The 25,185-nt window shown below is 37.9% G+C and overlaps 1 protein-coding gene across 3 annotated transcripts in view; it reads left to right on the forward strand.

The window, feature by feature from the left end:
• OLA1 (Obg like ATPase 1) overlaps window positions 1-25,185 on the forward strand; it is a 144,037-nt gene that overhangs the window by 115,629 nt on the left and 3,223 nt on the right. For all 3 annotated transcript variants that reach the window (XM_075180612.1, XM_075180611.1, XM_075180610.1), the window contains 3 exons: window positions 16,448-16,588; window positions 17,265-17,361; window positions 20,077-20,199. In XM_075180612.1, coding sequence (XP_075036713.1) covers window positions 16,448-16,588; window positions 17,265-17,361; window positions 20,077-20,199 — 361 coding nt within the window. The remainder of the gene's footprint in view (window positions 1-16,447; window positions 16,589-17,264; window positions 17,362-20,076; window positions 20,200-25,185) is intronic.

The following is a 25,185-nucleotide window of genomic DNA, read 5'->3' on the forward strand; positions in this document are numbered from 1 at the left end:
AGTGTTGATGTATGTAAGTGTTTCTTTGTGAAACAGTTGATACATCTATGCCTGGGCTTATGTTCTGCTATATGCAGAGGTCTTGTACATTTGTGTGAGCTGCTGTTTGAATCTACCCATTGTATTGTCACAAAATATTGTTGTATGGATGTGAACTGTCTGGGGAGATATGTGTTGTGGGACTTTGATAGCTCTTATCCTCCTTGTGTTCTTCCACCCATTATATCCACTGAAGTCATTATTATTATTATTATTATTATTAATAATAATAATAATAATAATAATATAATATTATTATGATTAGCCTTTATTTATAGGGCACCCCAAAGGTTCCGCAGCGCAGTACGGAGACAGAGAAAAGACCAAACAGGGTAGATACAGTACTGAACATTAAACAAATACTACCAGGACTTCAAATATTCCAAACACAGCTTCCATAGTGAGGTAGGAGCAGAAGAATAGGTAGATAAACAAGAGGGAAGAGGGCCCTGCTCATAAGAGCTTACATCCTAGAGGGAGGGCAAACAGACAGCAGGCACAGAGAGGGAGTTAGAGGAGGGGATCGCAAGAGAGGGGGAGTGAGAGGGCAAGGTAATCAAGTATGGATAGAAGATTAGGTGGATGTCTGGTAGGCTTTGAGGAAAAGGTGAGTTTTGACTACACGTTTGAAGGAGACAAAATTAGGGGACATTCGGATGGATCGAGGGAGGTCGTTCCAATGAAGAGGGGCAGCCAGGGAGAAGTCTTTGGATTCTGCAGTGGGATGAGGTGAGTTATTGCATAGGACACCATGTTAAGTTTAGATGCTCCTGTAATGTATACCGATCAGCCACAACATTAAAACCACTGACAAGTGAAGTGAATAACATTGATTCTCGTTACAATGGCACTAGTCGAGGTGAGGGATAAATTAGGCAGTAAGTGAACAGTCAGTTTTTGAAGTTGATGTGTTGGAAGCAGGAAAAATGGGAAAGCGTAAGGATCTGAGCTGGCAGGGGAAATAGAGATGCACACAGCTGTCCCAATTAAAGACTAGAAATACTCGTATATAGCAGCAGCTATGAATAAGAAGATAGTCCACATCTGCATAATAATTAACTCCACAGAACTGATACAGCGCTCACTATATAGTCACGATATGTGTGATTCTAGGCATCTTGGTGGTGGTGTCTGAGATGTGCTCTTGCAATGGATAGAGTTAATGTATAACTGAAGGATTACAATTTATTTGCATGTAGTAATGAGCCTTGATATACAATAATCATCTAAATAGTACAGTGAACAACACAGTGCCTTCAATTATGTACTAAACAGAGGTAAAAGTCCAGTCTATCACCCTTCCAGATAGTATAAGTCCGATGGATGACTGGCTAGAAAAAGGTCTCCATGACCAAATTGCTGTCCTCTATACAGTCTACAACTCTATACAGTCTACAAATAGAAGATAAAAGTTCCACTGTGTAGGAACTTTATATTAGGCACTGTGTATGCCAGTTATTCACTGTACAGTTTAGATGATTATTTTATAATAAGGCTTATTGCTACGTGCAAATAAATTATAATCCTATAGTTTTACATTAACTCTATCCATTGTTGGGAGTGTAAGAGCACATCTCAGACACCACCACCACCAAGATAGAATCACATATATTGTAACTATATAGTGAGTGCTGACTCAATTCTGTGGAGTTAATTATAAGGATCTGAGCGACTTTGACAAGGGCCAAATTGCGATGGCTAGAAGGTCAGAGCATCTACAAAGCGGCAGGTCTTGTGGGGTGTTCCCAGTATGCAGTGGTTAGTACCTGCCAAAAGTGGTTTAAGGAAAGACAATTCGTCTACTGACAGAGGCAGTGTGATGCTCTGGGCAATGTTCTGCTGGGGAACCTTAGGTCCAGGCATTCATGTGGCTGTTACTTTGACATGGACCCACTACCTAAACATTGTTGCAGACCAAGTACACCCTTTCATGGCATGGCCTCTTTCAGCAGGATAATGCGCCCTTGCCACACTGCCAAAGTTGTTCAGGAATGGTTTGAGGAACATGACGAAGAGTTCAAGGTGTTGACATCCCCAGATCTCAATCCGATCAGCACCTGTAGGATATGCTGTAAAAACAAGTCCGCACCATGGAGGCCCCACCTCGCAGCTTAGAGGAGTTAAATGATCTGCTGCTAAATTCTTGGTAAGAGGATACCACAGGACACCATCAGAGGTCTTGTGGAGTCCATGCCTGGACGGGTCAGAGCTGTTTTGGTGGCAGGAGGAGGGTAAACCTACACAATATTAGGAAGGTTGTTTTTAATTTTGTGGCTCATCGGTATATAGCGTTAAACGTTAAGAAGTACTTTTCAGAGAAATTGCTTTACACAGTAATCATTCCCACTGCAAACCTCTGGAGATACCCATCTCCTTATTACTAGATCTGTCAATTGTTTATGTTCCTGATAACATCTACATTGGGAACTAAGCATTTGTTATTCTTGCCTAAATATGCATAAACTTCAGTAGTACAGTTGAATGTTTTAAGTGAAAGACTCCCTGGGGCGTTAATAAGAGCCAGCTTTCTGTGTATTTTTTTTTTTCTAATAAAATAAACCATAACCAGTTACAGCTGGCATTCTAAAAATACTTTGTGTGTTATACATAATATTTATATAAATATGCAACATAAATTTAGTTACCTAAAGTAGTTCATCTCCTGAACTTTTTTTTTTTTAATGCTGTTAGTGTATTTTTATTCCATCTTTTTCCTCCGGTTTTTATATGCTGCAATCGTGTCTTCGGCAAAGTTTTGTTTGAGCCTTTTACTGTGAGTGATTAGCTGAAATAATGACCCTGTCAGCCTTAATCACATTAAAATGTGGTTAACATCATTTAATTTTTTCCACTTAATATGCAAAAATTTCCAGTAGATTTGCACTGAAGGCCATTGAAATTCCATTAGAATGAGAATAAAAATTTCAGGCATCATTTAGTCAGAGAAGGAATAAAGGTCTCAATTGGAAACTGCTGAATCTTTTTTTTATTAGGGGGCATATGAATCATCCTCTCAGACTAGACAGTACAGTACCTGCATTTTATTTGTGTGTGTGTGTGTGTGTGTAATCAGCGTTTGTTTCACTAAAGACAGAATCATAGAATTTGATGGTGGAAAATAACCTACTGCTTCATTTAGTCTGATCATTGTTGTAGTTAGGTTTTGGTTTGCTAAAATGCAAATATTTGTAGTGAATGAGCTCCTCTGGCATAAAACTCTGCTGCCAGCAGTTTTCTCTTATACCGCAGTATTTACGTTTTGACGCGACGCACCTGGAGTTCCTATGCATCACTGGCTTACAAATGCCCATAAAGGGGCCTCTTTAATCATACTTGCCAACCTTTGACAAGCAAATTCCGGGAAATCTCTGGCGGGGGGAAGTGTGGTGTACGGTAATTTGCGTCACTTTGGCTCCACCCCCCGCAACAAAATGCCGTTTTTGTGGGGGCGGGGCCAAAATGACGCGATTCACAGCAAATCGCGTCATTTTGAGGAGCATGTTGCCATATGCGGTATATTTGCCTGCTCACCCGGGAGACCTACCCGAATTTCGGGAGTCCCCATGACATTCCGGGAGAGTTGGCAAGTATGCTCTTAAAAGATCACCCCTGCAATATACTTCTCTATAAAATCCCTCCCCAAACTAGTCACACAGGGGGTAACTGGGACCCCTTCCAGCCATGTAGTTGCATATACCTACCATGCACACTAATTGGTATATGAGGAAGAGTTTATGATCTGACTTTAGGATGTCCATGACCTATGTACAGGGATGATGCCAGTTCCTGACTCATTGATAGGTTACACTCTCCTGAACATTGTTTTAGCTCACAAAAGAACCGTCCTCACTATGGTAAGACGACAGGTACACCTTGAGGGTAATACGGTGCTAAATAAACTGAGCAGGAAATTAATATATAAATAGACTTTTTGATCCCCTTTTAAGACTTTTCGGAGCTTTTCTCCAGCTACCAGTTGCTAGATTGACTGTTCTGTCATTAAAAGAGCCTTGATAATGGGTGTAAAGTAAGAATAACTTTGTGTAAAAATAATAGCATGTTTAATGGAAGAATTTAAGTGTGCCCAGTTTTGTTACCCATATGTGTGATCACTGTACATGTTCAGGAGTTTAAGATTTTCTCCAAGCTGGAACTACAAAGTGGGGAAAGATATTCAAGAAAAATAATTGTTAATTATGTTTCTGCGGATTAAAAATAATGGCATCAAAAGGATTCTATTTTCCTCAAACAAATCAATATTTATTTATTTTTTTACTCATTTTCAGGGAAACAACACAAATAGGAGAAACAGCATGAAATCACACAATAATACCAACGTACAGAGAAATTCAACATTAGATATAAAAAATTTGAATTGTAAAATCATCTGCAGGATCCTCTTAAGTTAACATAGCAATTTATACAGATATTAATAGACATTTAAAAATAGCAGACGCTGACCTATGAGCTCATGAGTTGTATACCATTACTAGCAAAGGATTTCTTTCTTAATGATATATACTGAGAACATTTTTTTTTTGTGCGGAAATTATACTTTAGAATTTAAGTTTTATTTTCATTTTAAGCTACATTACTGGCTAAAGAGGATGCAGAACAGGGGGACTAGTGGGAGGACCAATGAGAAGCCACAGTGGCTGTGATTGTGGCTTCTCTGTAGTCTCCCCCACCCCCCGCATCCAAGGTATAACACAACCTCAATTTTTCAGCCCGGGCAAGGAGCAGGGAGGGATGGGGAGCAGTTATATGTCTCTCCCTGGGTGGTAATGCAGCATACTCATTAAATTAAGTTCGATCACTCAGCAAAGTATAGACAACCGATACAACACCCATTCAATTATCTACATATATCTGCACACACAATCTCAGTATGCCATAGGAGGCAATAAGACATTTGCTATCATATTGTTGATATAAAAAATATATAAAATCTGAATGGTTGCTCTGGGTTGCAGTTCACCTGTGCTCCACGTCATTAAATTAATCACAGTGTGTCTGCCTGTAGATTACTGCATGCCCCCGCTCTAAATCCATTTATTTATTGCTTATATATATTTACATACTCTCCCCCCCCACACTACATCAAAATACTCTGCACCTGCCCTCTCCCGATCCCTCCGGACTTACCTTGTTCCATCATCGCACGCTGTGTTCTTGCTGCTCTTCACACATGGGACGGTACTTGTCATGTGGTGCACGTCCCATGTGACACTGGGTCTCTCAGAGGCCACACTTAGAGGGGGGACGGATCGGAATGATCCACGGCCAATGATGGAAGGTGGCTGGTCCTGGGGAAGGGGTCAGCCACCAAGTAATAAAGACTTTGGCTGGTCCAACATAGTCTTTTTTCTGTCCAGCCCACTCCTGGCCAGTGGGCACCCTGAGAGAGGGTGGCCCAGAGCACACCCTTAATCCGTCCCAGCTTGACGTCTTTCGGTGTTTCCGTGCACCCCGTTAAGATAACTTACTGATGTTGGTAAATGTTAAACTCTACTACTACCATGGTGGTGAAAATACACAAAATATATAATATATGGTTATTTACTGGCTATACTTTTATGTAATTGACATTTTCATTAACTTTAGATGCAGTAGCTTTGGCCCTAGTGGCTGCTGACCATCTCTCAATTAGTGGAGAAATGTGTTTCCACACACAGGTACATTTTTCATCTTGAAGTGTTCAGAAAGCACTTTAAGTTTATCTTTTCATCTGCCTCATCTTGGAGAACAAAAAACTTGAGTAGTCCTTAAATAAAGCCTGTAGAGCATTAATTGGCCATTAGTTACATTTATCCAATTATATTTTTTGTACGGGTGTTATCGTGGTCTAGAACATAAACCTAAAAGGTATGAAATGTAACAGCGTAACTCAACACAATCCAGCGTTTAAGACATAGCTGTTTAATTTCTTTACGAGAGATACAGGGTTTCATAAGATGTACCAGGGCTGGTATTTTGTGTCTATCTGGCTTTATTTACGACTGAAGTTGCCCTGGGTGGATGAGTGACTGTACCATAATCCCAGCATGCCCATACAATTCTCCCAAGAACCTATTCCAGAATTACGTCCATTGGGGAAATCAGGGGCTTCCACATTTGCATAAAAAAATCAAGTTACAGTTACTATAACATAATATTATGCTGTCATCTGGGCAGGGGGTAATTTAGACCTGAGTTCTTTCTACAGCATGTATAATACTTATACTACTAGTCTAACGCAGGTAGTGAAAGTTCCTTGTTTTTACAAACAGCATAAAGTGCTATTGGGCGCAGGGTGAGGTAGAGTCACTACACACAAGCCTTTACATACCACTTCTTGGTATGCAGCCTATTATTATTCTGCTTACTTTAATTCATAAGTTAAAATGCTACATCATTAGGGGACACTCTGTCCTATTTTACTATTTTATCTTCGGTGGCTGCCAAATTACATTCATGCCCATAGATTGTAAGCTTGCGAGCAGGAGCCTTCTCACCTCTTTGTCTGTTTTACCCAGTTTGTTTATTAGTTTACTATGTTTGTCCCCAATTGTAAAGCGCTGCGGAATATGTTGGCGCTATATAAATAAATGATGATGATGATGCCTTGGTACATCCATATGCACCCAGCTTGGTATTCTTTCCATCTCCTGCTGGAAACACAAGGGCTGATGCTACCACTGGGCTCAAGGCTCAGGGTCCAATTTGACCACACACAGAGTTGGCCTTTGCTATATGTCCCTAGTCAATCCCTCCGTGACGCCAACACCAGGTTATAAATGATAACAAGTGTCACTCGAAGCTTTATGCTGTGTACATGGAGATATTGTCTATGACTACAGTGAGTTTGGTTCCAGGATTCCACCCCTGTTATTTTTAGAACTTCTCAACACCCCAGACTTGTCTAGTCCTGGACCTCTGCCCTTCCCATATTCCAGTGTTTTTGGAATTATTTCATCAAGAGCCATAGAAAGAATAAATTTCTTATGTCATATTATGTAGTATTGTATAATCATAACCTGAACGTGAGACTTTTATCCCAAGTTGTTGTTTTTTATTATAGAGTTGCTTCCATGTGATTCCGTTTGGGCGTGTTGTACACAGAATAGGAAGAGCAAGTCACCCAAGTGTTAGCAGACAGTTTTTTTTACAACCATATCCCATCTGTAAAGAAGTAGCTGGTCTGATGTCAGTCACTTCTAAAACCTTTACACCTCTGCGCTCATTTGCTGCCAGAATGTACCAGCTTTGCTTCTGCATTGTGAAGATCATCTGTCAACACTTTAAGATATTCTCCTTTGTTATTAAGCTTGTGCTTCTCTACACTGTCAGGTTTTAGCCTGTCTTGCCAATTATAGTTAAGGTACAATAGAGTATTCACTGGCTCTCAGTCTCTCAGTGGCAGCTCAGAAATGATTTGTAAGTCTTTATTCATCTGAATTTCACAATAGAGGTCCCGAGGAATGCAAATAATCTCTCCAAGGACTCAACAGAAATCCTGTTAAAATGGCAGTGCACTGCTTGCTGTCTGTATTGTATATGTGTAACACTTTCATTGCTGGGAATCCGAGAAGTATGTCTGCTCATAACCAATATTTCATTGATAGTTCACAACAATAGAACCCATTATACGTCGCATATAATAGATGAAAAGACCTGGACGCAGCCAATGTTGTGTATATGTAAGTTACAGAACTCACACAGGTTATGTTAAAATATCATTACTGGTTGTACGTAGATAATAAAGTGCATACATAATCAAGGATACTTCAAAGACATTAAGCTGATGGCCAGTGCATAGGTTTCCCTTGCAAGGCTTATGATTGTTATTTTTAATACCCAATATTTTATGGATTTTCACAATAACCTAACAATACAAGTCACATAAAATAGATGACATGACCTGGTCACATTCAGCAATATGCATATATCAGAGTTACGGAACTTGCACAGGTTATGGGAAGTTTCTTTTAAATAAAATTTAAGGATGAGATAGAGAAGCGAGATAATTCTATAAATATAAAGAGAATATATTAAAATTGGCACTATATGATGTATTCATGGGTCTGGGTTACCCTATTACCACTCTCTACACAGTGAACACAAGACAACTCTCTGACCAACATTGCTGTGTGACTGAACATACAGCCCTCTAAGTACTTTTACCTTTGCGTTCTAGCTGGACCAGTATCATCATCATCATCATCATCATCATTTATTTATATAGCGCCAACATATTCCGTAGCGCTTTACAATTGGGGACAAACGTAATAAACTAATAAACAAACTGGGTAAAACAGACAAAGAGGTGAGAAGGCCCTGCTCGCAAGCTTACAATCTATGGGACAATGGGAGATTGACACATGAGGTTAAGTATACATTTTGCATCTTGGCCCAGCCAGACTGCAAAGGTAGGGTGACTCATAAGCTAAATGATCCTGTCACACAACAATGTTATTCCGGGGGTAGTTGTCTTGTGTGAAATTGTGTAACAGGCTAAAGGTAGTGAGGTTAAGATGGTGGTTGAGGAATATTATAAGCTTGTCTGAATAGGTAGGTTTTCAGAGAACGCTTGAAAGTTTGTAGAACAGAGGAGAGTCTTATTGTGCGAGGGAGAGAGTTCCATAGAGTGGGTGCAGCCCGAAAAAAGTCCTGTAACCGGGAATGGGAGGATGTAATGAGGGTGGATGAGAGACGCAGATCTTTTGCAGAACGGAGTTGCCGAGTTGGGAGATATTTTGAGACAAGAGAGGAGATGTATGTTGGTGCAGCTTTGTTGATGGCCTTGTAGGTTAGTAAAAGTATTTTATATTGGATTCGGTAGAAGACAGGCAGCCAGTGTAGAGACATACAGAGTGATTCAACAGAGGAATAGCTATTTGCAAGGAAAATCAGTCTTGCCGAAGCATGTAAAATAGATTTTAGGGGTTTGAGTCTGTTTTTGGGAAGACCAGTAAGGAGGGAATTGCAATAGTCAATGCGGGAGATGATTAGTGCATGAATTAAGGTTTTAGCAGTGTCTTGTGTGAGATATGTGCGGATTCTGGAAATGTTCTTTAGATGTATGTAACATGATTTAGATATAGAGTCAATGTGGGGAACAAAGGATAGGCGTGAATCAAGGATTACACCTAGGCAGCGAGCTTGTGGGGTGGGATTTATGGTCATGTTATCAACAGAGATAGAAATGTCAGGTATGCTCTTGTTGGCGGGTGGGAATATTTTTAACTCTGTTTTAGAAAGATTAAGTTTGAGTTGACGAGAGGCCATCCAAGATGAAATGGCAGAAAGACAGTCAGTTACACGGGACAACACAGATGTCGAGATATCAGGAGAGGATAGATAGATTTGGGTATCATCCGCATAGAGATGATACTGAAAGCCAAAGGAACTTATTAGATTTCCAAGAGAAGCGGTATAGATAGAGAACAGCAGAGGACCTAGCACCGAGCCTTGTGGTACTCCAACTGATAGGGGAAGCGGAGCAGAGGTGGCTCCAGAGAAATTAACAGTGAAAGAGCGATTAGAGAGGTAAGATGAGAACCAGGATAGAACTGTGTCTTGAAGACCTAGGGATTGCAGTGTTTGTATGAGAAGAGAGTGGTCAACGGTGTCAAATGCAGTATGCAATAGCAATATGATGTAGCACTTACCCTCATATATTAAACTCCCATTGTCCTATAGATTGTGAGCTTACCCCTCTGCCTGGTATGTATTACCCAGTATTGTTGTTTTGGGTTTTTTTTATAACTTTATTTATAAAGAACCAACACACAGTGTACACATACAATTTATAGAGCCAAAGTAAGCCAAAATAGGTAACCGCATATAGAAATGGAGGGGGCTACTTGGCAGCTCCAGCCTTTACACAGAAGAACATACAAAAAAAAGTAGCAAAAAGGCAAATAAAATACACGGTCACTTGGGTGGCCTGAACTATATCAAAATATATTGAAGTGTGAGGTCTATTTTCTGTAATGTAATAAGGGGTGTGTGGGGGTTGGGGTGGGGAGATAGACTGAGACAAGACACGGTCTACTGTTTTATTACTGTTTTGTTCCTAATTGTAAAGCACTACAGAATTTGCTGGCGCTATATAAATAAATGTTGATGATGGTATGGGTTGATGAGGTTAACATTTACAAATGTTACATTGACCTCCTGTTCATTATCTGGACATTAGAGATATTATTGTGTGCCTGTCGGTGTTCTCCACACTTAGCAGTGGCAGCCTATAGCCATAAGGGCAGAGCCTGTCAGGCCACAAGGGACCAGTGACATTACGGAGGTGAAAAGTGGTATCGGCAATGGAGAAGTAAGACTACCATGGGATTTGGTACTTAAGCCATGGGCAGCTATTTTAGGTATTTAATTCCTGACCACCACTCATGATTTTTTTTAAATATCTACTATGGATCGCCTATTATCATTCATAATATATTATTTTTGTTATTTGGAGTACAAAACATATGTCCATGTCAAGGGGATCATACAACCCTCACCCCACTCCCACTTTATCGTGTCTGGAACGTGCTCCATTGTATTTGAATGGGGAAATATCCGGCAGGGCATTGCTCAACCCTGCCGGCCACCTCTATCAATCATCAGAGTGAAATTCCCGGTAACCTCAGGCCTATTTTCAAACTGCAGCTACAAAGGGATAACATAAAACAATTTTATGAGCTCATCAGTTTACTAGAAATTTGTGATACCCCCGAGGCATGAGATGTTCGTTATCCATACCTCACTGATGCCTCTAGCTGCTAGGCTGCATTCCCACAAAATGGCTGCCTCCACTGTAGACTTTAAACACGTCCCCAGACGTGCCTTAGACGTGCCTGGGTTCTTGATAGTGATTTTCACTGCGTTGGATATAGTACTGACCTTTTAGAGGAGTAAACTATCAAATTCTAAGAAGAAATGTACAGTGACACAGATATAGTAATAAATAAAAGATGTTGGCAATAACCTCTATAAACGTACTAAAAGGGATTCCTGGCAATGTAACGATTGGTTGCAGGGACTGCTTCTGAGTAGCTCTCCCATCGCATTGGTGAGAACAGTCCCACGGAAGTCATCCTCTGTGGGCCTGCATGTAATCTGGTAATAGCTGCGCCCACCTGCTGCGGTTTTTGACATGAGTGCTGATGAACTTGTGGGTTTGTTTTTTTCCCCTGAGGTGCCATTTATATGGACTGTTCAGTCATTCCCAGGCCATAATTTACAGCCACTCATCCAACAATAACCGTAACTACCCTGTTTTGAGTCTTAGTAGGCCCAAGAAAATGAATATCACCTCTTTATATGCAGTTATCCTGTCCACTTCCAGTGAGCTTTACACAGCTCTGGCTGCCTCTAATAGGCCAAAATCTTATTAACAGCTCCTCCTTTTGTCTGGGTTTTCCTTTCCGCATTGCCAGGTTCACTAGTTGCTGCTTAGCTATAATTGTGTGGAAAGATCTATTAATAAGCCAGTTGCTAATATATGCCCTTTACTCAAATGCAGTCCAGTTTTATCTGACTTTACCTTATTTACTAAGAAAAACTGAAATATGTTTATTACACTGTTATGTAGAACAGGAATATTCCAGTGTCGGAGAGAAGAGATACTGGAGCAGTATCGCTGGTTGGTTGTTGACAATTTGGCCACTAGCTGTAGTCATTCTATAATATTCCTGAAATAAAGGATGTTTTAATTTCTAAATATGACCGGCATGCTGTATGTTCTTAGCTTATTGTTAATACCCAGTCTTACTATATTACTGTTTGTTCCCAACTGTAAAGCACTATGCTGATTCTATATAAATAAATGTTAATAATATAATCTATCCTGTAGTTCATTGGATTTAATTTTTTTTGTTTCTAATGTGTCTCAAGCAATCATTAAGTTCCAGACAAAGAATTACTTATTCAAATAAGTATTCCTTATAACCGATTACAATAATCATCCATAAAGTTATTTAAGAGAGAGCATGGACACTAAAAACATTTATACAGTAATAACTCCTAAAAACATACTGGTAGGTTAATTGGCTGCTGCCGAAATGAGCCTGTGTGTGCTTTTAAACTGTAAGCTGCACTGCACAGGCACTGATGTGCAGGACAAATATTCTCTGTACAGCGCAGCATAATTGGTGCTGTTATATAAATAAATGATAATGATATTAACTATAGCCTGCCCATACCAGCAGCCATACACCTTATTTACCAGTTGATCATCTTGTTAAATTTGCCACAACATATGGCGCACCCAAAACAATTATATACATAGTGCGAGGGGCGCACGCAGGGGGAGGGGGTTTCTGGGTCTCCAGAAACGCCTCCTCTCCGTTAAAGAAGTGCCCTACATATTGACACTGTACTATATAGCAGCCGCGGCGTTGTCAAAGAAGCGCCGCGGACGCTTCTTTGACAGCGCCGTGGCTGCTATATAGTACAGTGCTGCCTAAATGGAGCTGTTTTTGTTTTTGGGTTTTTTTCCGTGCGCCCCTGAGTGCGTAGATTGTAAGCTTGCGAGCAGGAGCCTTCTCACCTCTTTGTCTGTTTTACCCAGTTTGTTTTTTAGTTTACTATGTTTGTCCAAATTGAAAAAGCGCTATGGAATCTGTTGGCGCTATATAAATAACTGATGATGATAGCATAACGCACTATGTGTAGCCCTATGAGGAAAATTAATACAGTGAAGAGGATATACTTACTGCACCATGCATATGACCAAATCAATATATATACTGCACCATGCATAGCATAAATTGTTATTTAATCTGTCTATATCCAAATACAATAAAGATTATTGCAATTTGGGAACATATAGTGCATGTCTGTAAAAAGAAATGTTATTTGCCAGTGGCCCTCTGATTTTCTCACTGTAACTATAAATATATTATTTTTTTCATGTGGGTTTGCATTAAACAAAAATGTATGTAGTATTGATGTGAGATGTGTAGCTCATCCATACATTTTCATGATCTAACGTTTCCTCTGTAACGCATATATACTACTCCTATATGAAATACTCAATATCTGTGACTGATGTCATAGGATTTCTTTTGACCATAAAGCTAAATTGTGTGGTGTATAAACAGTGACATTAACTGCAGCTTTTCAACCTTGTTCTGCAATTATCATTACAAATGATATATATGAAGCCAGATTCCATTTGAGATAATGTATGCAAATTTCTGTTTTCTTTAGCAGAAATGTGAGCTTTTGCTAAGCCCAAGTTATGTATTATTTCATTAACCTCCAGAAGCTGAGATTGGGATGAAATGCCATTTATTGTGTTGCTCAAAATGTTATATTTAGTGGTTTATCCTCATTTCTTTTTCAATTAAGAAATATATAATATACAGTAATATGCTTGTGTAATATATGTATTATATGTGTATCTATTATAAATTATATTTTTGTGTGCCCCATACAGATGTGTATATTAATTATGTGTAGTATATACGGGGTAATGTACCACCTACTAAAAATTCTAAGGATATTAAAAGTTAGAGGTGCGGCCTTTATACAGCACATGGAACTCTGAGGTGAGTTCTATAGTCGGAATTGCAAAAATAATTGTCGCACCAATAACTATCTATGACTGTGACTCCCTATAATATAATCACAGCAAGTTACTTGTATAAAACATGGAGGTGCTACTACTAAACGAGACTAAATATAAAGGTGAAGAACAGAGTTTATTATTGTACTGTCTCAGGCTCAGTAGTCGTAATTAGAAAATTTTGACTTTTTTTGCTTTAAAAAACATTTTATTACATATCCATTAAAATAAATCTCATAAAATCAGTGACATAATAGTTGTAATTGAAAGGTGGAAATGAACATGAGACAGGGTCAGGTAACTAGTTAGCATGGGGGGAGTCTTATTCGTTATCGGTGAATTCTATACTCGTAATGACTAAAGGGGTACAGTATTCATTCTTCTAATACACATTGTAATCAGAGAGAGAGAAAAAAACACAGGTCTACATAGTAAAGTGTGACTCTGACTGTAGAAAGAGATATACACATTTAAACACATACAGTGACACCTCATCAGATGCACACACCTGCAGACTCACATATATATATATATATATATATATATATATATATATATATATATATATATATATACATATATATATATATATATATATGTTTTAATAATACAGTTTTTTATTTGCATTTCTTTAATATTAACTTTAACCCCTCCATTCACACACCACCTTCCATTGAGAGATAATTAAGATAGTGCCCCCTCTGTAAGGAGACGTACCTGGGCTCCGCTACTGCGGTGTTTCTGCTATTCCAGAACAGTTCTAGAAATACTGGTAATGATCTATGTAACACTTACTGGAATGGCCACTGCAATATATTATCAGTGCATTCTAATCTCAGAAAGTGCCATTTGTACATATTATATTCAGATACGTCCGTTGGCAAGGATCACTGACGCGCTGTATTGATATGTATCTTAGGTGCATTTAAGAATAGATAAATCTTATTATTGAAACCATGATTGAGGCAACTTTTCATTTGAGAAACTGGCATTGTGCAATACATTATGTATGTGTGTTCTGTGTTTCTAAAAGTGATCAAACAGGTTCAGCTCCTACAAATGACTTTTCATGATCAAAATTTGTCTTAATTAAATGTTTACACTGCGATACTTCCTGGTACTTTTCCCCTATTGGGTGAATAATGCAGACACGGTATCACTGCAAGTGTTGTCCTGTGGGTTATAGCAAAGATATCGCTAATCCCAGTATTTTACAGTCTGTCTCACACTCATTTTCAGCAATTACAAAGCCATATTTGAAAATAGCCATAACTGTCTCTACAATACTATACTAATATAGTAAAAATAGTGTGGTGATTTAGTGTGCATTAAATAGCCATGTAATATAAAAACCTGGACATGTATACCTTTATAAACACATTTGTGTTTTTTCATCTAGTTCTCTGTACAGTTGTACACATATATTGGGGTTTAATAAATCTAGTTGATTTTTTATTATTACGGTACCTTTTAATGGTAGTGCAAACTGATATCTCCAGGGGGCGGTGGTTGTATCGTGTATGGGGCGACCTTTATTACTTCATTATATAAAACAAGATCCTTTTATTGTCCTTTCATTAAACACAGAAACAGTGACCTAAGAAAACTATTAATTCTACCATAATCGTCATGTTTGTTTAGTTCTGACACAATTCATTTATAAAATCAGCCAGTACAATGGTCTTATTTTATTAAGCTTATATTGACATGACACACAAAGAAAGAATATCTGCAGGATAATGTGCATTGTTCATAGAATCCTGTTCAATAATCCTTTCTATAAATATGTAGCTGATGAATAAGTTGGCCCCATACATTACTGTATTATCCCATAACTGGCGTAAATAGCTATGCGAGACTGGAATAAGATGCATTAATGTTCCTTTATCGATCCTGCCACTGATTGGTGCCTCTAAAGGGCACAGTGGTAGTTCCTCTGCAGCAATTGGATGGCCTAAGCCTGAATAATATTATGCAGTCAGATAGTACATGGGCATTACAGTTGAATGTGCAACTGTTTCTAATACAAAGTGTTTCTTTTTTATTAGAAGTATCCGATTCATTTATTTGTCTACAAAGCAATATCCTCAAGCATCCTTTATAAAAACTTTTACTTTGGTGATGTTTTGGATTAAGGGTTTATCAGTATTAAATCGAACCCTTTGCTGTTATTCAATGGAGGCAGCCATTTTGAGGAGTGAACCAATCGTAATGAGAATGCAGTACTGGGAACCAATGACATGCCATTTGTGGGCATCCTCTGGAAGCCAGAATACTTTTCAGAAAGTAACCTCATGATTGCACTTTCCCAGGTTCTAGTAATGATGCGACCTTCCTAGTGAACGGATGAACTCCATTTTCAATATTGGTTCAGCGCACAAAAATGGCTACCTGCTCTGTGTGTAGGGCAGAGGTACACTTCAACAGACAGCCCAAACAACATAGTAATTCTTTTGGTCCTCACCATTTAAAAGAAGGCCAACTTGTCATTTCTGTAGGATGAGTATCCTATATAAGTTTATTGGTATATTTAGGTGTCTTGAACACAATTTTTGTACTGTTCTCTCGTTTATAAAACTATATTACACATTTTAATATTCCTTCACGATGAGATTTAATTTAAAAATGAAAGAAAAAAAAAGTGTCCAAAGTAAATGCAGATAAGAGTGAAATATTAATGGAGTACACCTGAAGCAATCACAGTCCGCTAGTGCCTTGACCTTGGAAAGCAATACACAAGAAGGTGGCATCATGAAGCTGTGTGATTTTTATGAATATGTATGCGCTACTTGATAATAATGAATGTGGCACTGTCATGCATGCTCTACAAGATAATGTTGTGCCCTCCTTTGTCTACAGGTTGATAAAAATTAAGGAGTGGGTGGACAAGCATGACCCCGGGGCCTTGGTCATTCCTTTTAGTGGGGCCTTGGAACTGAGTCTGCAAGACATGAGTGATGAGGAGAAGCAGAAGTATCTGGAAGAGAAAGTGACACAAAGGTTAATTAGCATTCATTTTCCCTACACTTTATTATCAACTATTTCCTTGCTGTAATTTAATTGCTTGCACTGATAGAATAATAAATGACAGAGTAATTACCATTATAAAGAGGGAATCTTCTCCTTTCTTTATCATGAGACAGAGTTGAAAAGATTTATTTTAAATTAAGTTTTTAACTGTCATCTGTCATCGGAGTGCAGTGTTTTTAATTATAGCATAGAATGGGGGGGTGGGGGGGGGGGGTAAACGTGGGGGTGCTTTTAGAGGGCGACAATCAACCCGAAATTCTTTCCTCATGTGTTAGTAGAGCAAGGAGTTTGTTCACAAAAATAAAAGCCATTGTGTTTTTTGTTTTTTTGTATGTTTGTTTTTTTTCTTTTACCATAAATAATTTTTTGAAAGTAGCTGGTTCTATACTAATGTGTAAAAAGAAAATAAATAAATAAGTGAAATGGGCAAATAACACCGATACAGTTGAGGGTTTATGATGTGTTTTGTGCTACTTTATCTGTCCTTGGCATGTACGGGGTTAAACGAACTCTAATCAGCTACTTTGTCAGCGGAAACTTTTAACAGATTGTTCTTGAGCGCGCGCGTGAGATCCAGTTATTGAGAAGTGATGATGCAGCCCGTCCCTCTCGTGCTGATAACCGATCACTTGCTTTCTTGTTTCAGTGCTTTGTCCAAGATTATTAAAACTGGATACGCAGCACTCCAGCTGGAATACTTCTTCACCGCAGGCCCCGATGAAGTGCGCGCCTGGACCATCAAGGTAAGGCTTCCTTCACCCTCCAGTTCCCCACTAGTGAATTCAGATTGATATCAGGCACTTTGTAGTCTGTCATGGCGGAGGTTAGCTAGTCATTACACAAGAGCCCTTTTTTTGTGTGTCCAGGATAACTTTAATTATTTGAGAGCTGCTGAACGGTGAAAGTGGAGCGGCATTGATTGAGGCAGGTAACAATTGATTCTGCCTGTTACATAGTCGGCATTTCTTCATCCTGTAGGATCTGGCTACCCCCCCCCCCTCCTTCCTGCGGGCTGAGATAAGAAACCCCAGCATTGTACTTGGTTAATCTGTGTGACCGAGGTTCTTCTCCAGTTAAATTGATGCTGCTCTTCATTCTGTATTCACTAACTTTATTTGTGGTTTGTAGGTGTTCCCTTCCTCCGGTTTCCCCTTCTTCCCTGGGTTGCATTTTCAACTGCGAAAGCAATATAACATCATTACACTCCTTGCAGATACACAGCTGGCTCCCAAAACGTAAAGCCAGTGTGTAATAATTCATCTCTTTAAGTGGTTTATAATTTAAGAGGTAGACTTTGTTCTGGTAATGCTATACATTCCATCCTGACACTAATAAAAACTGCGATGATATGGGTTTAAAATATTGATATTCGCTGATTGTGCCCATGGCGACTGACTAATTTGCTCCCACAGGACAATGAGGAGTGAAACAGTTTTGCTTTTAAATGGAAATACCCTGTGTGATGGCTCCTATTATTCCCACATACATTGAAGCGTACGTAGCTGCAAATTATGTATTACAAAATATGTAATTATTACAAGAACGTACAAAGACTTCAGCATTCTTTTGATTTCGATCAAAGAAGTACAATTTCTAGTGAGAACCTACAGAGAATTAAATCCCTTGCAACAGGGACTCGTGCCTTCCAAATGTACACGGCATGTCTAAGCAGTGACTGGGTAAAATGTTATATATATATATATATATATATATATATATATATATATATATATATATATATATATATATATATATATATATATATTTTATACTGACTGCTTTATCTGTCTGCATATATTATATACAATTAATCACATTGAGTACTGAAATTGTGTCAATTTATGTTGACAAGCGATCAATGTTTACGACCACTGAGACATTTAGGTCCCTGTCCACAAGTCAAGCAGTTGTTTTCTAAGTTTAAATCACTTTCAGTTCTTATATTAGGAAATATTGTGTTACTAAAATAGTAGTGGATGCTTGAAACGTACTTCCAGCAGATAACAAGTAAAGTATTATGTTAGAGAAATATTAATAGGCTTGGGGTAAACATAAGTCTGAATATAGTATAATACTATTTAGCTAACATTAAATCGCCAAAATGATTTTATATACACACACACAATAATGTTTAATAAAATTAGACGTATATTAAAATGTGAGAATTCAGATTATACTGTGTGTGTGTGTATGTATATTATATAATCTTTTTGTAATATTTTCTGATTGTGTACAGTTAATATAAGGGCAGGTTTAGCGCTGTGAATAGGAGGTCGGGGGTCCACGCTGGTTTACTGGGGGTTATAGCTAAGCCTTAGCTAGGAAAAATGAAGGCTGTTTTTTCCCCCCCCGAACAAGACTGATTGCAGCTAGCCTGGCGCTAATGTGCAGAGATATTTAGTAAGGTAAGCATCAGTGAATATCCATATTACTCCAATACATCTTGTATTGTAAAAACTGTGCTTTACCATGTCAGGATCCTGAGTAGTTTCACACGCATTATTAAGCAGCCTCAGGTCACTCTGATTTCTCAGATGTGGGTGGTATGCTGGAACTTGTGTGTTCTAGAATGTCCTTCCAAACAGCTCTGTTACCGCCAAATTCACTTTTGGTATAAATAGGAATGATATCTCTTCTATTCATTGTGTTCTACATAAAAAAAAAATAATAAATTATTATACATTTAAATTGGGTTATAATTATTCAGCATACATCATAGTATCAAAGTCACCATACTTTGAATGTGTTTGTACATCTCTGTTTCATTTAAAAAAAATATATATAGATATAGATATATATAGAGATAGAGATATAGAGATATATATATATATATATATATATATATATATATTGAGCTAGATATAATATTTGTGTAACAGTGTTAAGCAGTGGAGAACAGCGATTAAAGAACAGCGATTAAACAGTCAGTTCTACGAATAAAAATTGCATTATATGTAAATATTGTTAAAGTGTCACAAACTTTGTATTGTAATTTTTCTTGCGAATCCAACTTGAATCTTTATTATTAGCAGAGACCATTAAAGGCAGCTGATAACATATGTACTTTCTTTTAATCTGTGAGCAATATGTTCATTTGTCATTGCTTTAAAGAAGTAAAAATATATTGATATTGAATATTTAAAAAGAAAATGTCATGTTTGCTTTAATGTGTAATGAATTAGAGGTCAAAGAGGAAATCCTCGCAAAATGTGTCTGCGTTGTGTAAAATCAGTACATTATGTGAAAGCTGTTATATACAGAAATACAAATCGCAGTTTATTTGCCTGGAATAAAGACCATTTTCTCAACCAGCGCCCAGTATTGGCTTTAACTGAAGATTTGAAATAGATGTGCAATAGTTCCAGCCAGGTCCATATGTACATCAGCTGACACATCCGCCCCTTCTGCAATCCATCTTCCTGAACAATTCCTTTTTTTTCTGCTCTTCCTTTTGACAGAAAGGGACAAAGGCTCCTCAAGCTGCAGGGAAGATTCACACGGATTTTGAGAAGGGTTTCATTATGGCGGAGGTAATGAAATTTGAGGATTTCAAAGAGGAAGGCTCGGAAACAGCTGTCAAGGTGAGTCCTCGGTGCTTCATGTTAGAGGACAACTCCTCCCCACGGAGGGGCCTGTTCTGGAGACAAGGAAACCAGGCTGTCACCTCAAATCTCTGCTTTCAGTCCTCTCACAGGAGCTGTAGTAAAATTGACTTTTTACAGATTCCTAACACAGGTTGACAAGGTGGTAGCTGTCTTTAATACCTGCAGAATTTCACTTTACTCCAAATTCTGCTTAGTCGTGTGCTGATGTCAAATGAAATGCCATACACTACCCCCTTGGTAAATATATATATATATATATATATATATATATATATATATATATATATATATATATATATACACACATATACACACATATATATACACATATACACAAACACAATTAGTATGTGTGTCAAGACAAGTGGACTTCTTTCTTTTCAGTGATCATTTTGCATATATATATATATATATATATATATATATATATATATATATATATATATATATATATATATATATATTATATATATATATTATATATGTATATAATAGCGTGTGCGATGTGTTTTTTACACTTATACATTTTGTGTTTATTATACTATATCACTATCCTGGCCTCCATGTGTCCAGTTGCTATTAATCATGGTTGAGAAATGACATCAGTCTTCACACATGTGTAAACATGCTCATGTATGCACAACGTTTTAATATTTTCATGGTGTAATGTATAAGGGCTCATGCTCACGGTTACTTTAATCGCCACGCTATGAATACAGCTCACACAACACGGGTGCTTGAAGAATGCCTGCGTGTGCCTACCATAAAAGACCGCTGTAGTGAGGTTGTCCAGATTTATCCTATATTTCCACCTACTGCAGAGTTACAGCTAGAGGCTTCAGTCACCAGGATAATGTATTAATGGCTGAGGTACAGCCTTCTTCATAGAAGTTATTTTTACTTAAGTAAAAGGTGTTATTGGGAAGTTGTGATCAAGTTTGGAAGAGGGTTATGGATGAGGTTTGTATAACTTTTGAATAGAAAGACTTCATTGTATAAGTCTCACATTGTTCTGTTCAGTCATTACAGCGATTGGGGCGAGAAACAAAATTGTCGCCCCCCCTCCTCCTCAGCCTTCAGTTTTAACCAAGTGAACCTAAAATATTCATAAACTGTGCCCCCCCCCCCTTCAGCGTTACGGTCCTGAGTCATTATGTATAGGATAATGCATTCACTACTGTAAGGTATATGGATATTAATAGTCACCAAGCAGTTCTGCACCCATGTAAGAAGGCTGAGTCTGTAGACTAAGTGACATAAATCTCAGGTGACTTCTAATATCTGTAATACTTTACAGTATTCCCTATAATATGCATATTCCTAATGAGCACTGAAGTGACGATATCAGAACTCACTAATTATACAGATAACAGGAGTTTATACATATATTAATATAACTTTTGTATTATAAATGTATATTAGCAATTGTAAGTAGATCAGAGAGGAGAAATCTGAATAATATTAAATTAATTTGTGGGGCAAAGCCGGATACAACTGTAGGTGTCGAGTAGTGTCTTCATATAGGTGCTGGATGCAGATACAAGTATAGACCGTCGTACCCCAGCAGGGGATCTGCAATTCACAGTTGATGGTGACGTTAGGAAACATATATGTCTGGACTGTAGTTATTATTTATATGTATAGAGCTTCCATATTACACAGCGAGCGCTTTGCAGAGAATATTAAATCATTCAATTCAGTCCCCTCCCCCCGTTGAAGCTTACAATGCCCTAATACACACACACACACACACTCACTAGGTTCCATGATGTTAGTATCCAGTTAAACTAGCAGTATGTTTTTAGAATGTTGGAGCACCCGGATATAACTGATGTAATCACAGAGAAAAAATACAAACTCCACACACATGGTGCCCTGGTTGTAATTGAACCCATGGGCGCTGTGGTTGTGATAGATACATTGTAACGAGTAACAGTATACATTAGTATAGTAGCAATCACAGTATATTACAAATGAGTGACACATTCCGAGAGGTAGATACTGCTGATGTACACATGGGTAAACACACCTACCACAGAAAGCTGCACAGTTATGGATTACACAGACGGTGAACACTTGGCAGGATTAATATTAACCTTAATATAGTGTCAACCTATTACATAGCACTTAACGGCAAATATTTATACCGTCCCATCAGTCCTGGTCCCAGTGTAGCTAACAATCTAAATTCTCTCCCCCGCAAACCTTAACCTACCAGGACTAATGGCAGTCTTGGATAGTGGCCATGGAGTGAGATGTGTATTTTGTTCCTATACAAACTTCGTATTTAATTTAGGACATTGTAAACAGGATTTTATGGACTACATAAATGTTCCAACTTCATGAGGGGCAGATACTGCTGCCGCTGGTTTAAGACTTTTATCCGTCACACTTCTATTCATTTCTTTTATATATTGATCCCGTAGGTCTTCAGTGCAGCTTTGATTAAAACTAAATTTGAAAGCTAAATTGATTGGCCATCGCCTCATTGAGACACTTGGCAGTTGAATTTTGTCACCAGCTATGATTGCTTAAACCTTGTGAACACGTTCTTCCCTTTATCTTCTGTATTCCCTTTCTAACAGTATCTACCAGGAATATTAATTTAGAAATGTTACAGGGAAATCCTACTCTAGACACTGGAAAAGTAATCTATGCCTTAAATGTGCAGTGCATGCTTGTCTGCCTAAGCAAATGAGTGTTTCCTATTATGTATTCAAGTTTAATAACAAGTATACTGTAGGTTTATAAGCTATTGCGATTAAATCGCCCCCTCCCCCCCTGCCCAAAAGATGAAAATGTAAAATGTTGTGAATTTGGTAGAGGTTTCCTCTTTCTGGACACTAGAGGGCAGATGCTGATTGGATCTACTTTAAGGTTTTGAATATAGAGGAGCGAAATTTTCAGAACTCTTCCGCGGAATATTGTCGTCATTCTGCATTTGGCTGGGAAATTCCACACGTTTCGCTGGTGGAAATTGGCCCACTGTTTTTATTTTGTTAAGTTCCCAAACCCTATGGTTAAATTATTAACTTTGTTTCCCAATATGTGAAAGCAATTCATTCTTCCACACTTACACAAAATGATTAAATGCAGTATTGACATGATGAGGGATGCCTATATTTTATCACTATATGCTCGCAGGCTGATTGCCATGGAACCCTTGGAGGTCGATAGTGGGAACCACACTAGGCTTGACGACCTCCAAGTGTGGGGAAGGATAATATTTTGGGACACAATTTATTCTATGGTCCGCCAGTTTTACAGTTACAAGAACCTGAATAACACAATGCATTGCACGGTTCAATTATTCACATCATTTCAAGAGAAACAACACAACAATTGATTTCAAAACCAGAAGAATTGTTGTAAAGAATGTTGCTGAAACATTCCAATTCATACCACATTACTGCATTCAGCAACGAAATAGATTAATGCACACAAATCTCACTAAGAAATCTACCACTACCTAGGACAAGCCCTCCGACAGGCTGCTAAATACAAAATCCACAGAGAGAAGGAAGCTGTGCTTTCTCCAGTAGTCTGTGAGTAACGTGGGCTTTTATCCAGCGGCATGTAAGTAGTTTGATTGGTTCCACTATTGTTAGTTACGGAGAGTGTGACACTGTTAGTTGTAGGTGGCACTTAATGTAAAGAAACATTACTGTCACTTATCTATGACAGAGCGCTTGGGGGAAAAAACAAGATTAATTGAAGTGTTTTTAAATACATTTGACACGGGGATAAAAAGAACCTGCTTGTTTGTTTTTTATATATCTTATAGCATTGCTTTGTATTGGCTGTAGTCTCAGCGTTGCGGCGAGGGCGTTTGCTCCGTGCTATCAGGTCGATCACTTCAAGTTTGATTCTTCTGTGCCTGGAACACCAGCGCAGCATAACTAATTTAATGGCAGTGCTGTGAACTATACACTGAATAGCTCTGTGTGGGCTTTGTAGTCTACAGGGATATTTCATTATTAGCAATCATATCTGCTTAGGCAAAGCTGGCTTCTACAGATGGCGGCTTTCAAGTGCAAATGAACTGGTTAGACGTGTCTTGTTTAATACATACTCAAGATTCACAAATGGGTATTGATTTTTCTACCAGTTGTTTCGCTTTATTAAATGGATTAAATGGTCTCCTGAGCATTTAAAGGAACACTATTACGTTTAATTAATTGTAAACCAAATCTCATCTAAAGAAGGAGAGGAAAAAAAAAATAAGACTTACACAATTTGATTTGCATGTCAGTATTTGTTATTATCCGGATCTATCTGATATATGTTAGTAAAGATAGTGAGGGTTTCCTATTAATATTGGACTATTTTTTCAGTATATCTGAATAATTGTTACTCAGAGGAGAAGGGGAACCTAGTATTACAGCCTGTTACCAATTTTAGATGTTAAAGGAAAATTTCATGATCTACGAGATTGCTTTTACCTTTTTAAAGTAGTGTATATTGGCACTGTACATACAGAGCTTGTATTGCTTTGCAGGCTCGTAATTCTTTAGGCACTAATGTATGTGTGTATATGTGTGTGTATATGTATTTATGCATATATATGTGTGTGTATGTATATATATATATATATATATATATGTATATATATATGTATGTATATGTATATATATGTGTATATATATATATATATTATATAGTGTGTGTGTGTGTATCTATGCATTACAGTTTATGTAAAACCTTTAAGTCATTTTCACTCAACTATAATGTCGTATTAATGTATATTAGTATAGAAAGCTACTTATACGCAACTTCTGCAGTGTCCACTATGCAGAATTTCTGAAGCTAGGAAATAAACCACCTTCAGAAATAATCTCTGTGAATCCCGTTTGTATTCATATTAGACCAGGAATCTACCTACTTTTTGTTAAAGCCTCTTCACACTTCCAACATTACTCAATCATAACTAAATATTTTACTCCACTTGTAAGCTTTCAGTTA

This window comes from Mixophyes fleayi, chromosome 7 (genome assembly GCF_038048845.1).
Source record: "Mixophyes fleayi isolate aMixFle1 chromosome 7, aMixFle1.hap1, whole genome shotgun sequence".
Taxonomy (NCBI): Eukaryota; Metazoa; Chordata; class Amphibia; order Anura; family Limnodynastidae; genus Mixophyes; species Mixophyes fleayi.